General features: G+C 41.0%; 1 protein-coding gene across 1 annotated transcript in view; it reads right to left on the reverse strand.

Moving 5' to 3' along the window:
- Nucleotides 1-12359: 12359 nt before the first annotated feature.
- mmp15b (matrix metallopeptidase 15b) overlaps nt 12360-18506 on the reverse strand; it is a 34432-nt gene continuing 28285 nt past the window's right edge. Inside the window, exon 10 of the mRNA XM_085410999.1 lies at nt 12360-18008. Coding sequence (XP_085267125.1) covers nt 17500-18008 — 509 coding nt within the window. The 3' untranslated portion in view covers nt 12360-17499. The remainder of the gene's footprint in view (nt 18009-18506) is intronic.

Consider the following 18506-nt stretch of genomic DNA (forward strand, 5'->3'; position numbering starts at 1 on the left):
TAGTTTGATCATGAAATCTAGGTCAAACTTATGAATTACAGCCCCAGAAGAGAGTGAAGGTACACAGCATTGTTCAGATCTTTAGTGCATAGAGATTTCTACAGATCTTATATGCAGAAGCACTGAAGAAAAAAAAGATTTTGAGCCAAATAATTTGTCTTTGGCTGTCACGTATCCTGTATCATAATACAGCTGTAACATTATCACTGATTATTATGATTTCTAGTTGTGTAGGCTCATGTCTCTATAGACATGCATGGGTTCTGAGCCCTCGCTCCCCTTGAGCAATTGGGCTGATGCATTGTTTTTTTTCTAGAGTAGTGACCAATGGAGCAACTTGTGCATAATCCGAGTATAAAGTTGGAGCCACTGGCAGTTAGCTTAGCTTTGTTTAGCATAAAGACTTGATGCCTTTATGCTAAACAGCAAGCTGGTTGAAAAAGATGCAGGCGCTATGCTAATCGCTGCCTCGCAGCAGCTCAACATGCAGAAATGACAATGAAACTGATTATTTCATCTAAACAGAAACATTAACATTTCACAAAACTATTCTTTTATGAGTTAGTGGCTCTGCAATAAAGCTTTCGTGATCAAAATAGCTGCAGGTGCTACATTTAGCATTTTGACAGAAATATGCCATTAATACTATATATTAATGGCATATTAGAAAGACAGGAGACATGTTGATTCATACATATATAGAGATGTAGATGTATTTGAGTGGTGGGTAATGATCTAACCATCTAATCCTAAACCAGAAAGTTAAAAAATAGAGAAAATAATTTTTGAAAAACTGGTAAATTTCTAAAACAAGCAGAGTTCCTTTCTCCTTGGTGCATTAGACTTTCTCAAACTCCTTTACAAACTCCTTTAATTACTTTCTCCATTTTGGCATCTGTTTGTTTCCCTCACCATTCCTGCTCCAGCTGCCTGGAAAACATGACAGCATCTCAAATACCTTTCCAGGACCAGGGGTTCCCACTCCTGTTGTGTGGCCTACTAACATGGACTCGTCAAACTCCAGATGTCCCTGCCCTGATGGGCGGCAGTGTTTTTCCAGATAAAGGTGTATGCGTGTGTTTGCCTGGGTGCCACCCTAACAGTTGTTAGACTGCCCAGAAAACATTAAACTAATCTTGTGTCCAGATGCTCACCGTATCTGTGTGTGCCCACATCAATGTGTTTTCTGCAATATCAGCTGAATAAGCTGCCATAAATACACACCCTTACAACAAACACTAGCATGCATTTACAGTCTGTATTGGAAGCTGCTGTTTTAATGTGACAACAGAAGAACAAAGAGTAATAACAGAAATCCAGAGGTCCGAACACATTTCTGAAGGCTATGGATGGAGATAGTTTTCGGAGCTCTTCGGTTAATTGTGTATTCCAGGATGACTCAATAACCCAGTCCCCATCTGACCCCTTTGCACTTTTTGTTTAAGCATTTGTGTGGAGGGCCTACCACATTAACTGCTGTTCAAAGTCAACTAAACTGAAGTGAGTGATTAAGCACCTGTTTTTTGTTGATATGCTGGAAACTCCACACTGACAGATAATAGTCCCATATGATTAATTCAGAAGGACTCCATCAGTAACACTCTGAAAACTAAACAAGTGTAGCAGGTGTTCTGCTACTCTTTGGTCTAGTCAGTCGAGAAGTCCTGAATTTAGACAGCAGATTGGCTTATTTCTGCACTACATTCAGACTCAACAAGCTAAACAAACACTTGTGTGACTCACACTCACATACATACAGCCTGGTGTGACTATAACTGCTGCACGGCATGCATGTTGGGTTTTGAGGAACAGAGATTGATTAGTGAACTGGCATCAACTCTGTCAATCAACCCATCGAGCCATATTAACCATAACATCCCGCAAAAATAACAAGACAGAAGAAGAGAACGAAAAAGATAGATATTGGGTCAGAAAACGATCCGGTGTATTTTCCAGTGAGCAATGATCTTAATACATGTATTTTATAGCAACATTGCAGAAAGATGCTATTCATGTTCCTGTTTCTGTCAGAGAAGTGAATACGTTCCAAAACCTGCCACTGTGTTTCAGCTTTACAGCTTAGTTAAGAGATCTTTAAGCAGCCACAAGTATGAATCTGCGTGTCCCAGTTCATTAACTGGGAAACTTGAAACTCATATATTTTATGTGCTATGCTCACACCTCATGTCTTATGCATTGAATGTGTAAGGATCTAGAACTACACCCCAACACTGAAGAGATTCCAAAATGCAAAGTTCTTTATTGAAAAGTTTTTTTAGTTGTTTCTTTTATTTTATTACTTTGCAATTTGATTACTTGGAAATTGCTGCTCTGATCATTTGAACCAATTAAACCACTTTTGACTCTGAGTATGCATACATTAAACAAAACTATTCCCAAACTAGTAATTTATTCAGGGTAAAAAAAAAGTAACGTAAGCTGTATTGAGGAATAAGAAAGATTAGTATGTATGAATATCTACAATGCTGCATTGCTGAATCGAATGAATGAATGAAGGGAACCATGAATGAAATACGTAGTTATTTTTTATTCACTCACAAGTTGCACAAAGCGTCACTCGGGGCTGCCCTTGGCCCGCAGGCCGCACTTTGAGAACACCGGTTCAGACATACTCACTCATGGCCGATTTGGGACTTAAAGCCAGCCTGCAGCAAATCTCAGTCAGTGTTGGTAATGTAGGAGCAGTGTGCACAGACACACACCTACACACACACAGACTGTGTTGTACACGGTACCCAGTCTATTTAAGCTGCAGAATCTCCCATCTCTCCTCTCACACTTCAGTGGTGCAGCTGCTCCGCATCGCTGCCTGCTGTTTCAAACCCTCCACCACCCCAGCATCCACTTTTAGGCTCTGGAGGATGTGTACTCATCACTCCCCAATTTCTATGTGCATCATATTTGTGGGGAGAGATGAGCTTTGAGCACAGAAGCCAAACTAACTGCTGCTTTGATGAATCGTTTCAGACCCTAGATGTAACTGAAATGTGTTGCTGCTCATCATCAGCACTCCTCTCTTGTATTGTGAAGACTGCTCTTTGATACAAGCACGCTGCACTATCGCTCACACAGGTATACGGCTGTCTCCCCTGTGATGTTTTCCTCATTAACTTTATTGCATTCCTTAATTATATGAGCTTTCCTGCCAGTTGTTATGATAGCATCCACATTATCCGCATACACTTCCTAATGCTATGCATAAGAGAGATCAGCTGCGCACATCCTCACACAGATGCAGTTTTTATTATACAGATGGGGAAACTTCAGATCACAGTAAAACACAGGAGCAGGTTTGCTTCAACTCTCACCACCTCATCTGGCTCCTCTTTGCAATCTCAGCTTCACAGAGCACATCTCTGCACATAATTTCACATCAGCCACTGCAGAGTTGATGCGGGATGTAATAAAAAGTTTTGACAGTTATATAAAGACAGTAATATAAAGTCAGGAGAATGCAATGACCAGGTAAGTCTTCCCAAGGCTGTTGCTGTAATTCCCAGTGGATTTTTATGCATGAGTTGAATGTAGAAAGTTAGATATCTCCCCTTTTAAAGCTGTAAGTGAAACCTACAGGGTGACAGATTGTGGTTTATCTAGGACACGATGATGTAAGTCCATAATAACTAGAATGACCTGTGGGAAAGGCACAAGATTTTACTCTTTCATCTAAACAAAGTTTAATTGTCCTATTAAGTCATTATGAAGAAATTAGTCGTCTAAAGTGAGCATCATTTCTTCGCTTCTTCTTCTTCTTCACTGCTTTGATTCTGTGCAGGTTAAAAAAAAGTTAAAAACACAAGAGACTGTGGGAAGCTCATCTGTCTTCTGGACTCATCTGGTGTGGAGATGAGGTCAAAAATGTCTCTCAGGAAAGGAAAATGGACAAACGGTGGAAATCTTGTGGAAAACTGCAGCAGTGTCAGCACCACAAGACACAAACCTACATGTTCAGTATCTCTAACGCTCATTGTTTTTCACTTTTTCTTGATTTTCATGTACTTTTTGCATATTCTAACTTGCATTTTATGTCACTTCACATCAACAACACAGGCTGTAATCTTTTTTTGGTTGTCATAATTTAGTTTAATAATCTCTTTGTGCGAAGATGACAGCTGAGAAAATGGTTCTGTAATGGACAGTGAAGAAAAATGTAGCCTTACACTAAAAAATCCCAAATGGCATACATAGAGGAGTAAAAATCAGTAATGTATAATTATCTATCATTACACCACATGCTCTGCTTTGCTAAATGTGCTTTTAAAATACCCATTCACCTGCGTGTGAGCATGTTAATTCACACATTCTTTGCCTGTTTATAAGCGCATCCAGGTGTTGTATGTGGTCTCATGAAGGAGTCCAGATGTTCTCCCTCAGCAGCAAACTAAGCGACAAATCCCCACACCATGTCAAGCACAAAGCTTTAATAGAAAATCCTTCACAGGTACATGCTGAGTAAATGTCTCAGTTTAGGCTCAAAGTCTAGTTTTGGCTTAATTACAGTAATTATATAACCCAGACTACTCCTTTGGGGAATCATACAAAATCACGAGCTTTAGATAATTCAGGACAGATCCTCTTATGGCAAGTAAGCTTTTCTTTTTTAAATTTAATGCAATAAACACTGGTTTGATAGCATAATTAGGTTATAGAAGGTACAACTGAAATAGGTTTCCAAGTAGCTTCCTGAATAAGTTTACATTTAAGATTAAACTCTTCCGCCAGTGTTCTGCTTGAGCCACCGTTTGATTGCAATCCAAGTTTCATTTCATTTTGTGACTGCACAGATTCATCTGCGTGACACTAAATAGCAATACGCCAACTGTGTAAGCATCCTTCAGGTGGAGTCCACAGTTTCTGCATGTGTAGTAAAATTAGGAGTAAAATACTCAGTTTTCCTTTTAATGGCCTGGTACAGTATTTTTTTAAATTATATACACACTTTAAAAAAAATAAATAGAAAAAACAGCTACAAACATTTCTGGCAGAGAAAAAAAGGATTAAATAAAAGGATATGGTAACAAGACTGGGATAGGATGAGAGGCAGCAGAGCACACTGTGGACATAGGTTGGCAGCCTTTGTTGGGCAAAACATGAATATTGGATAGAAAATGTGTTTTATTAAAAATGAAAATGATTCAAAGAAAAACAAAAATGTGTTTCATCATTTTAGCAGTGCAGTCAGCAGCACTGTAGCCTCAGAACAAGAAGGTCAAAGCATGCATGGGGTTCTTTCTGAGTGCTACGGCTTCCTTCCACAGCACACTGACCTGCATGTTAGGTTAACTGGTAATTTCAAAGTTTTAATGATTGCCTCTCTCTGCCAGCGTTGGCACTGTGATAGAATGGTGACCTGCCCGTGACAGCTGGAATCTCCAGGTGTCTCCAGGGAGTTGTGTTTATCTGAAAGAAGTTCGAAGAAGTCTGGTGGATAGGTTTCAATGCTGCGCATGTGTCAACAACCCAAAAAACCAACACAGAAGAAACAGATAACACATTTTTGTTTTACACTTTCACTCAAATGCATTCCTACACTGTAGCTATGAGCTGCACCTCACGCTCCACCAGAGCTTTACAAGCATCAGGAGCACACTGACCAAAATGTTGGCAGAATCTCTGTACCCTTTTCCTGCGGTGAAGCCAGCACCAAAACACACTACACAGAGATGTATCACAGCTCCAGATGTTACCTCAACATTACTTCACCGTTAAACATCAAAGGAGAAGAAGGGAAGGAGATGTGACAGAGGGCAGGAGTGGAAGCTGTTCTTGTGCTGAAGCATTTTTTGCTACATCACACATCCATGCACATAGATCCTTTGTGGATGTTCTGAAAAAGCTCTCGGCATAACAAAATGAATACAACTCTTTTCGGCTTCATTTAGCTTGAAATTGCATATGCTGTGTTTTTCTATCTCGTGTTTCTCTTAATGTATTTTATTGGGGGAGTTTTCCTAATATGGTTGCATACTGTACATGCCTGATGCTTTTGTTGTAGCCTGCTTAAATGGCTTTACTTAATTTATGGACGCTCATCCAGTCTGCTCTTATCTTCCCCTGCTGTATCTCATACCGCAGCAGATTTACCCCAGCCTCATTAAAGTTTCATCTTATTTAATCAGCTAATCTAAATAAGTTATGTCACACCTAAAGAAATAAGCCAAAGTACATTGTTCTTTGGATTTTTAGTGCATTACACACCCATATTACATTTCTTCACAATACTTTACAACAAGGGCTGTATGTGAGTATAGTAGGATTTTTCTTTCCTGGGATAAATGTGAAGAAATGTGCAGATAAATGTGAAGAAAAGAAATAAAAGTATATAGTAATTAACTAAATTCAAAACTGAAATGACTCTGAAACCTTAAGATCATCATAGACACAAATATATTCAATAAAAATACAAATAACTCCAAAATTATCAGAAAACCCTTAGGACCATGACACTAAAGCATCATCAGTGACATGTCAGTGAGTGGATATCAGAAGACAGGATGGCACGTCAGAAGCCCAACCCACCTGCTACTAAAGAATTCTGTTTAAGAGGGGCAGCCAATAGGAGGACAGCTGGCTCAAAGAGAGTGTGGCCCTAAAAGGAAGTGGAGCTAAACCTGCTCATTACAGACTGCGGTTACACTCAGAGGCTGCACTAAGATCTATGACAAATTAACAAAGATTATTTTAAACTGGAAAATAAATGAAAAGAATGCAAAAATATAACTGGGCATAGTAGACATGATAGGTCCCCCTTTAAAAACTCTGGCAAGCCTTCAAGAAGTCCAGCTCAGCAACTCGATTTAGAGGAGGTGAGAGGCTAAAGCTCTCTGTATCCGCATCCACCTGCCAGTAAAAACACCTAAAACCTAGATTTAAGTTCAATTCAGTTTTATTTTTACAGTGCCAACTCTTAACAACAGTTGCTTCAATAAACTTCAGTAAACTTCTGACAGATGAGATTCCAACAAGGAGACATCACTTTGAAAACTGAACATGATTTAATGAGGTAGAGAAATTAATGTGTTTGGCGATTAGACTCCGATGACCCATCATGGCAGAACCGAATCCCCCTCCAGAGTCTAGACGCTGGTGGTGGTGAAGATGAAGACTGAGGCTTAAGTAGAGCTCGGGCTGAGGTGTCTGAGGGGAAGATGAGGAGGAGGTGGGTTTCATAAAAGAGAGTTGGAAAGGGTGAATGGCAGAGAGCATAGATTTAAACCATGCGAAGCAGAGGCTGATCGGCTCAAACAAGGCAGGTGAGAAGGTGATTGGACTACATGTTAGTATTGAGACTGACAACTTGGGAAAGTGTTAGTGATGTAAAGAAAAGAAAAGTAGCCCAACACCCAGGAAAGCAGGCAGAGTGATTACAGATCTTCCTCACGGAACTTACGCATAAGCTTAAAAAACACTTACCTGTCATGCTGCTGAAAATGTGCTTTTTTTCCCTGTGAAAAGTTTGCTTTAGCATCGATGTTCCTTTTCTTTAAGGAAAATAATATATAATTGAAATTATAAACTACATTTGAATCTGTTAAAGCCCAGTGACACACAGATGAGCCAATGTGATCAGGATGCCCAACAGGTGTATGCCAGTAAAAGTCCTCTTAAACAGGTGGCACCACCGTCAGACTCCTGCAGCAGAGCCAGTAACTGTAGCTGTTACTGATTAAGTTCCTGTCCTTTAAGCATGTGTGTCTCATGGGCCTGAAGGAAAGTTACATTTCCACCTGGCAGAAAGAGATGACTGTAAGTAATTACGACACTCCGCAGGGTGTACCAGGTGATAACTGTGGCAGACAGATTTAACAAGCAATCCTTGGACTTTATGTACGCAGCAGGAAAGCATTAAAAGCATGTAAACACAGCAGAAAGCAAGCCACACTCAAATATGATGTACACACGGGACATGCACAAATAAAGCTGCTTGTTTACAAAGTGATGTCTTACTAAATTATTCACATTTTTTAAAATATGTTTCAGCTTGCTTTGCCCACAACCTTGTTTTTTAAAGGCAGTGATCAACATGCATCAAAAATGCTCCAAAACCAAAAGGGACCTTACAACCAGCTAGAGAGCCAGATATTTCACTCAGCATTGAAATGAGTTGATTTTACACATGAATCAGGCCCGAGTCTTTTCCACAGTTGCTCTTTGACACATGGAGCACACAAGAAAGAGTGTTCTGCTGGATCCAGCGTGCAGTAGATGGAGCAACCTATAACCTCACTTTGACAGTGACTCGCTCTGCTTTCATGTAGGCGCAATCGGACATCACACAGACTTTGTGGAAGCGAGCTGACGATGAAAAGAGTGTGGCTGTCACATCTAACTACATTGTATTCTCACACACGGTTACAGCTTTGCATCGGTCAGGCGGCCAGAATGACTGCAAATGAAGCCACTGTGGTCTGGGTGTGCAAAGGAACTTTTTGTTTGATTTTCTGCTGGCGTGTCTGAGTGTTTGATAACTTCAGTAGATATACCATTTAAAAGTAGAGACTAGTGTTCATCTCCACTGAATTTGTTGGCATTTTCACAAATTAAAGGACCCATTTGTGACCTTTCTTTTTTAAACATTTCACACAGAAAAAAATTACTCTGCCCAACTCAGGAGACCAGGGAAAATAACATCTGTCACAGAATAGGTCCATTAGGATTTCAAGGTTTGCTACACAACTAGTCAGTTGGCTGGCATGCTAAAGCAGAAAAAACAGACAGAGGAAGAAAATCAATAATAATAATAATAATAATAATAACAAGAAAACAAGGTCATAGAAGCCTATTACGAGGAAACTGTGCTATGCTATGGAGTGCTGAGTACGTGGACAATGGCACTAAGGAGAAAACACAGCCTATATCAACAAAGGAGGGAAAAACAGGTGCAGAATAATAGGACAGGGAAGCAAACAATACACACTAATGTTGATATATATTTTGGTGATTTATTGGTTATATCCTTTAGGATTTAATGTCATCTTTACACATTTGTAACATTACATCCAACAGTTGGATAGATTTTTCACTCTGGATTACTGTATGAGACACAGTGTTCACCTGAAACATCTTGACTAACACCTCCTTGACTAACCGATCAGGACGTCAATCTGTGTCATTTTTCAAGTATGAAAATGCACATGTACGTTACCCAGTACTGAAAGCTGAATAGCCTATTTACACTGCTTACTGAGCGACCCAGGGTCCCTGAGGAGTGATGGACATATGTATTTTTGGTGCTGATGTTCCTCGACTTCCTGGTTTGTGGGTTTGTTCGTGTGTGTGGATGTGTGTGTGTGCTGAGCACTGGTCTACAGGAGTCTTCATGCCTGGTGGGTGTGTCCTGCCAGGTGGCTGGCCACGCCTAAGGACCTCACACACCTGCAGCTGATCTGGTTCGTCGGGGGAGCTACATAGGGGTGTAGCTGAGAGCTCCTTGACGCGGGATCATTGAGTTACACTCCAAGTTAGTGTGTGTCTAGTGTAGTGTCGTGCAGGCCCGCGGGAGTTGTGTTTGACGGCTGTTGTTTCCCTGCAGGAGGAGCGTGGAGCAGAAGAGGACAGCACGCACGGGGTGTGCTGGTTATTTACTTCACTGTAAATAAACGCACTGTCTTCATTAAAGAGTCCAGCATTTGGGTCCTCCTTCCTCACACCCCCACGGTTGGCCAGCATCAACCGTGACACGTCTTCAATATTTTAGGATAAAATAACTAAAGAAACTTCAAATCCAAGAAGAAATTTAGTAAAATTTCAAATTTACTCTTCGATTTTTAGAATTTATAGCTTTCTTGTTTATTCATGCATACTGTAAGCTCTATTGTGTATGCTGGAAGCACAATGGTGCAGAAATTAACACAGCAAATATGTCGATTGGTCAGGTTAAATTCTTATGTACAGATGTGAGATAAATAAAACTTTAATTGAGAAGAGTGTCCCATTTCAGTAACACTTCATTCGTGTTTGAATGAATAAATACTTACCTGTTTTAGTAGGTTCTCTTTTTTTTGTACATTAAGGTACAAAATTATGACAAAAAGGTTCCTACACTTGTAGTTTGTTAGAAGTACAAGAGTTAAAATAGTATGTCATGTTAAGGGTACGAACATAGCTGGACTGGCCATCGGGCATACCGGGCATTTGCCTGGTGGGCCGATGGGGATTTTTCGTTTTTATAGGCCTTTGTCTTTTTTTTTCTTCTTCTTCTTTTTTCAAACGGCATAAACAACGAAAAGTCATGGATTGGCCAGATGCTAGTCCATGTGTAAAATGTAAAAATAACTCAGTTGTTTGGTGGTGGATATGGCGGAGCTGGTTGAGGGAAAGGGGAGGCAGGAGGAGCAGAGACCCGAGGTGGCTGCCAGTCCGAGTATCAGGTGAACTGAACTTCAAGTAAGAAGTTATGACCTGCAGTCTGTCTGGGTCAGATGTAAACCAAGTTTAGGTGTAGTTTAATTTTGTTGTGCTGACTTTTTACTGGGTGCTATGATGTTACTGATAGTGAACTTGATTCATTAGGTTAGTAGAGTTGCCAACCATCCGGTAAAAAAGGAATGTCCATACTCAGAGAAAATATTATGCAGTTCGTATTGAGCTGAAAAGGAACACAGTTTGTCCCGAACTTCAGCTAGAATGAAAAAGACACAAAGCTGGAGTTATTCTGTGTGTTTACGCTGTCAGCTGCCTCTTCTTCTCTCATTCTCTCCCCTCCCTCTCCTGTTGCTACTTCAATCATGAAACTGATCAATGATCAGCTGATCGGCTTTTCTCTCTTGTTTGTTTATTGCCCACTTTGCGCCAGAAAGAGGAAACCAGTGGATGTCGCGCTAAACAACAGCAGCACATTTAAGCTCGATCAGCTGTTGTTAGAATTTTTTTAATATTAATTTCTAGTATCAGCTGATGTTTGCTGGAGCCACAGCTGTAAAAGCTGCTGGTCATGATGTCGGTTTGGATATGTGGTGAGAGGGAAACATGAAGATGAAACCAGGAGATGTCCTTACTGAATCATCAGAGCTGAACAGGTGATGGAGAAACAGGTTTACCTTTTAGGTGACATGAATGAGTTGAAGGGAAGTTATGAACTGTTTCTGAGAGACAAATAACACCAGGATCCTGTTTCTACGTAGCTGACAGCTGGTAACTGTGCAGGGGCGGGTCTAGCAAAGTGTTGCCAGGGGTCCATGTAGGGAAAAGGGGGGCACAAATAAATACTTTTCTTTCTTTTTCTCATTTAAAATTTCTAGCTTTTAATAAATAATTATCTGAATCTTACAACCAAAGTTTTTATCTGATGTAAAATGTACAGAAATCATATATATACCAACAAGACTGTGCATCACTGTCACAACAGCGTTTGTTTTCATTAAAAGTCATTATGGCTTTAATACCTGGTGGGCCGGTCTCTAGTCAAAATGCCCGGGCTGATCTTTTGTCCCGGTCCAGCCCTGTCTGAAGTACAAACCTCCCCTTTAAAAAACTCCCAATGGGCCATCAAATAGTCAATAAGTTATTGTACAGCTCGTTGTTTTGGGACACCTGTTAATCAAAGCAGTTACAAAGAAGTTAATCATCATTGAATGTACTGTTGATAGCAAAAGGTTGATAGCACATTTGATATAAAGTGGGAAACTATCCATACAGGTCAAATGTTCTTTGTAACAGGCCGTAAACTTGCTATTTGATACTGTTTAGTTGGGTGTTTTAGTCTGTTGGGACTGACTCAAGTCAAATGCCAGAAACTGCAGATTTTGACAGTTGGTTTTATTTTTCAGCTCTGGAAGTTGCCATTAGGTACAATGGCAATCCTTTAGGGAGTACCGCTTCTGTGGCAAACTTTTGTAACCCTAAAGGTACAATAAGGTGCTTTATTTTCTGAGTGTAGCAAGAATTTGGGGCAATTACACCTGCATGAATGAGAGTAGGTGTCACTTTATTTAGTCTTGCAGACAACTTGCTTGCACAGAAATATCTCATTAAAGTTTGCTGTCAGGCTGCAGTTCTGCTGTTTGTGTTGTGGTGCTTTGAACAATGAAATTTCCTCTCTGTGTGATGACAACATTGCCTGTGCTGCTTCATAAGGCCTCTAAAAACTGCTTGCTAACTTCCTTCTTGCTCACATGGTTTCCTGGCAATCTGCCATGCCCCCCTCCCCTCTCTCATCCTCCCTTCCCTGGGTCCATAAGGCCGTTGTGCTGCCTGTCCCGTGTGAGACAGGAAGCAAGGCCCTATGGACAGTGACCTCACCGCAGGAAGAAAGTAGAGGGTGTGTGTACTGTATGCAGTTGTGCAGGATTGTAGGTTGTGCTGCCGCAGTCACTACACAAACTGAACAAAGACACAAATTTGTATATTTTCAGAGGAAAATTTTAATGTGTACATGTCCAGCATGGCTTGTTAACACACTCTACTAGAGGTGAACACACAACACAAATGTATAAAATCTTACATTTTCTAAAGAAAATAAAAACACAACCAAACCCCCCAAAATTAAAATAATTGGAATGTTATTAACAGAAACAAATCAAGTTTGGAGAGAAAAATATGCACAAATCAAATCAAAATAAGACAAATGATCAAAGACAAACAGAGTTTTTTTTTCCATCTAGTCCCACGCAGGGTTGAAGGTTTTTTTTTTCTGTTTGTTTTTTTTTTTTCTTTCTTTTTTTCAGAAAATCACTGAAACATTACTCCGGCAGTAATGAAAAGAGATGCTGTGAGATGCCATGGTTCATTATCGATGGTCAGCACAGAAGTGACTGAATCCTTCAAAATATACTCTTCTCTATAGTAGCTGCAGTTAGTGGATGGAAACAGTTTTCCTAAGTTACTCAACAGTTTCAGTGTCTGTTTGAAGCACGACGAGAGCTGATCCGCTGCAGACGGATGCTGAAAGTCATTTGTCAGGTGCTGTTTTTGTTTCATTCCCGAGCTGAGCGGTCGGGTTTGCCGAGTGGTGATTTCAGATGAGTGGTTTCAGAGTGGATGGGCTCAGAGAGCAAGCTGAGATGCACTCTGGGAAAAGAGAGAAGCATCTGGACAACCCACAATCCCCTTGGCTGGGGTCACTGTAAGCCACAAAGTTAACCCAAGACAAACTGAAACAGGAAAACAGTCTGTCAAGTCCAACAGATTTTGTTTTAATCTTTTTTAGTTCGTTATTTATTAATCTGTTTTTTCTCCTAGAGTTTGGGTTTTGCACAGGGCTGATGCAACGACTTTTTGAAGCTTGCAGTGATTAGGCAGTGCAGAGATACACTGTGACAGTGGGAAGCTGCAAGCTAAAAAGCACACTGTGTGGAGAGAGAAGACACGGCTACAATACAACCTGGCTTCAGACCGATTGTGGAGATTTTAACAGACGTTCATTAAAAAGAACAAAACATCAGGGTTGAATGAGAAATGCTTAACGTGCAGTCTTTACAGAAACACATCCTGAGAGAGATGAAAGCTCAGACTGAGATCAGCATATCCTAACCTTACCTAAAATTTGCATTAAGGGTATGCACTTCAAAATGAACTTCAGCTTTTGCAAGCTTTGAATCTGAATGTGACATCAACAAAAATCAAAGCAAATCGTGTTAAAAGTTGCTGAACAAGTAGGTGGATCTACTAGCAAGCTTTGTTGTGTGTGACAATAATGTGTTAGTGTGTATGTATTAGAGAGACAGAAAATAGGGGGAGGACAAAGAGAGTGAGAGAGAAGGCCATTGTTTTTATTATGATCCCCTCGGGCTTTGAGGGCTGGGCCGAGCGTGGAGAGACGTGGCGTGTGGGAGATTTACAGTCAGAACACAGGCCTAGCTTATAGAGAGGAGGGCTGATTAACTCAACACCTCTACATGCACACAAACAGGCATCAATCAATCTTACAGATCTCTTTCCTAACCTTTCAATACTTCTCTTCTGCTTGGTGTCCTGAGACAAATAAACTGTATTAAACCCGCCAGTGTCCCCTCACAGAAAATCGCTCAAACTGCTGAATCACCAAAACTGTGTTTCTGCGTGAGGCAAACTCAGGTGCACTGGACCTCTCTTTCAGACTTTTGAAGTGGTTACTTTAGCTTTGAAGTGGTTAACTCCCTGTGGGCTCTCTGTTTGGAGGTTATAGAGGAGAATAGGAGGCTTAATAAAGAAGAACTCCATAAACAACTGGGTGTCTAGCGCAATGAGTAGGCACTTTCTGAGCCTGTCCAGACGCTGGGCTGTCTGAATGCTCATTGATGTGCCTGAAGGACCAAATGGAAGAGCAGGACAGTAGAGGAGAGGGGGAGGGAGTGCTTTTAAAGCTGATTAGCTGCGTGCGCCAACCCCTCCTTCCCCACAAAAGCTTCATGATGAGGAGATGAGGGATGGACACGGGACACCGTTTCCTGGCAACTGCTATCGACCTGCCTCAGATCAATCTCCAGACTTCTGGTGACGGCTGAGTTTGCTCTTCCTTTTCCTCCTTTCAGTATGGGTATCCTGTTAACTTCAGGTCTGACTACTTAGGTGTCTCACTTTGCTCTATCTTCTCTTAGTGGGAGGCCTAGCAGAACAGCAGTATCAGGTTAGGCCAATGCACTTACACCTTTATCCATGGACAGAGTGCTGGTGTCCAGTTTAGAAGTTTAATGTATTTCAGCCAAAAAATGACAAGAACTGCAAAAAGCTGGCACCAAACATTGTTTTGGATATGACAATGCTCTACAGAAAAATTCTCCCATGACTGTCTGCCATATTATCCGCAACACAGAAATGACCCCAACTACTATTTAAAATCTTTTAGAATATTTTATTCTTCACCTGTGGAAATGTGGGCTTTATTAAAAGGCACCGAGGCAGAAATGGCTTTGCACCTGCACTGACATGAGCACTGGATCCATGGAAAATAAGTATGAATTCTGCCAATAAGGAGGCTCTAAAGCATGCATGTGCTTATACAAAACTACAAGTGAAACACTTTGGCAAGCTTTCTTAAACGAGGCCTGTCACCTACTCTAAGCGAAAGTTTCCTCTTTGGCCAGCACTGCTGCTGAACTTGCAAGGGAATCTGGGTCACATGGGTTGTTGCCAACTCTCTCTCCCTCTTCTCTTTGTCTCCTCCTTCTTTCCACCCTTCCTTATTCCTGAGATCTAAACTTTGCAAGCTCAGGGAGCCGAGGTCAGGCGTGTTCCCTCAGTCCTCCTTCCCCCTTTCCTTTTCTCAGCTGCAAGAAATTCAGACTCTCGATACCCTCCCCATTTGTGTAACCTGAGCTGGGTGAGCTGAGCCAACCCCCCACCCCCCAGGTCAGAGTGGCAGCTTAGTTCTAAATGCTACTTCAGATAAACCTTCCTCCAATTTATGTCTGAAATCAAACTTCTAAACACTTTCACTCACACACTCATTTTATGCCTTATCTTCAGGCATAAACTCATCACGATGAGATAAATTGCTGCCATTAAGAAAAATGTTGACTTTAAAAGGTCACCACACCTGGGTTTTAGCCTTTCATGACTCTTTATCAGCGTAGTCACCGTTTTACACCAATTTTCCAGTGTGTGTCTGAATGCACTGACAAAGACTGAGAACTCCGTGTAATAAAGAGGCAATTTTCTGTGCATGCCTTCTTGAGAGATGAAACGAAAGCCGACTGTTTTGACTCAGTAAGGTCAAAGTTTAGTTTAGAGGTTAACGGCATTTGCGCACACCTGCTGTTATTTGATGAGGAGGATTAGTCTGTGTTCACATAAGCCCTCATGGCCTGAGCCCACCCTGGTGCTTACAGTAAGACTGCATATCATCCCAGAAGTCTCTTTAAAAAATACTAGCAGTAAAAGATGCATTATGTACTGCATGGTAGACGAGCTGCACTCCGTGAATGCTCTGTAACAGCCTTAGCTTTGTTTCCCCCTTTTATGTCTCTCGCACACCCAGATGCTCTCCCTCCTGTGTTATTTCACAGTGAGCTGACTTTGTTCATTAACTATTAGTCCGTCTCCTTCACGGCACAAAGGACAGGTCTTATTTTTGACATAAAAGAGGATCTCTGAGAATTAGCCCCACAGTTGAGAACTAAAGGAAGAGGTCCCCTTTATAGTCTATTTATCCTTTCAGCCAGAGAGCTCTTTAACAAGACAAGCTTCCAAATAAGGGAAAGAAAGAAGGCAGACCTACTGTCCATCAGTGTGAACACAAGATATGGAAGGCATTAGTCATCTGACCTTAAAGGGTTAATTTATTTGCAGTGCCAGTGTTTCTATCTAGAATTATCTATAGAATTATGTGACTGTGTTGCTAGTTAATTCTGTCTACTGGCATAAAAAACATGAGTGAGGTTGAAAAGCTTAAAAGCTTTTATAGCTGCCGGACTGGAAAACTAAATCTTTTCCGGAGACAAAAGTGGATATAGACATAGACAGAGCAACACTGGGTGTCTGCAGAGTGCATCGATTTGTTTGTCAATGAAGTTAAACAGCCAATTGTCAGTCTTAGGCTACTGTATCATATACCTAGCAAAATGTCTTTTTTCACTACTTTGCATTGTCTAAATAAATAATATGTTCACCAGAAGGTTACAAGAAATTAAAAGTATGTAATAGCCGCACAGCTCTGGCTTTATTATCTTGTTTGTTTAAACCCTGTTTGACTGATATACATGTAACCTTCTCAGATCTCACAGTGAATACAGAGTTATTATTAACATAAATAGGAGAGACTGCAACAATAAGATTTAATGGTTTAAAAACAAACCTGCCCTCCTCTGACTAACAATCTGAACTCTGAATTAACCTTCAGACTTACAATCACACCCTAATCACCATCAACAAGAGTCAAAGAGAATAATATCTGAGCTCGTTGCAGGTCCCAAAACACCTCTTCACAGATTCTCCTGCAGAGAAAAGGAAAGACAAGAAACACGGAGCTGATGAGAGGAAGGAAAGAACCCTTCTGGACCCCACTTGAAGCACTGTGGCCTGTCAACAAATCTTTTTAATGCTTTAAATTTCTTCCTTTTGTGGCAACTGAGATAGCATAAGCTGATGTCAGGTTATTAGCGAGGAAAAAGCCCCTACGGAGATTAGGGGAAGGAGGAGGGCGGAGCAGAGATGTGAGAGAGAATAGACCGGCCTTCCTGCTTTAGAAGTAATAATAACAACAACAACAAAAAATTCACATAAAATGAACCAAAACAAAAAGAACAAAACTATGTGCAAACTTCTCTCATATAAATAGACTACAGTCACTGCATTGTAGAGCACCATGGGAGACAGGAGGAGGTTAGAGAGGTGTGTGTCTGTGTGTGTGTTTGAAAATGTAAGACATAAGTTACGCTCGCGTCTAGTTTGTGTGTATGTATCATTACAGTATTTGCATGGATCTACTACCACAGAGCTGCAGGAGCCACTGAGCACAGAGACTGGAGACAGATGGATCACTGGGAAGAGGGCTAGATTAGAGGAGGAGGGGGCATCTAAGGTTTAAATCAAGTTCAGCGTTCAAAGACCTAACATCAGGGGTCAGACCCAGTCCTGAAGTGAGCGTTTGCAGTGCACCAGCAGGCGTGGTGCCCCTTTGCTCTGCAGCGTGTTGATGATGGCATAGATCAGTCCCAGGATGCACAGCACCAGGACCAGTGGGATGGTTACCATCAGGATGCTCATGGTCCGCTCTTGGCTGTCGTCCACCTTCAGTACCACATCCACCTCATTGGTCTTCTCCTCACGTCCCTCGCGAGAGTCTTGATCTTTGTCACCGTCTGAGCCTTTGTCTTTGTCCGTTCCCCCGCGATCTGTTCCGTCCCGGTCTTTGCCCTTGTCGCCGTCACGTCCTGCGTCGGGGTTAAATGGCGGGCGGCTTACGTCTGGGTATTTGCGGCCCGAGTCTGTGTCCGTGTCTCTGTCGGGATCCAGGTCCACGCTGCAGCCCATGAAATCTCTCAGGATGGATTTTGGATAGCCCGGTTCGCTTTTCATACGGTGGTTGTCAAACTTCCAGTACTTGGAACCCTTATAGAAGTAGGTGTATGCTGAAATATAAATGGAGAAAACATGAGCCCACAAAGAATGTTAAAGCATGACTAAAAGAATAATTAGAGTTTTTGAGAGATCTTTAAAGAGTTACCAGATAACTGACAGCTGTACGTGATTAAACAAGATATTTGTACATCTTAGAGAGAATAACAGTCTGTATTTGTTCCCCATTAGAGAGAAGTAGGTGGTTTCTCCATAATTTGAAGGTTTATACTGAGCTACGCTAACATGATCATTTAAAAAAAAAATCTAAATTATATTGAGCCTCTTGGCAAAAAAATAAGATTAATATATTTATCAAAAAGTCAAACTGTTGCTTTAATAACTTCAATATTTTACTCTAAATTCTCTCTGTGTTCAGTTGAGGCAATTAAAATTACTCAAGTGGCTACTGTCAGTCCAATAATTGCTTATTTCTAACATATCTGCAAAGAAAAAGAACTCCCCACCCAGAATGTTCAATAAATCCAATCATAGCAAAGCTCAAAATCACC

Source organism: Rhamphochromis longiceps, linkage group LG1 (assembly GCF_057381845.1).
Source record: "Rhamphochromis longiceps isolate RC_006_pf linkage group LG1, R_longiceps_female_GT1.1, whole genome shotgun sequence".
Taxonomy (NCBI): Eukaryota; Metazoa; Chordata; class Actinopteri; order Cichliformes; family Cichlidae; genus Rhamphochromis; species Rhamphochromis longiceps.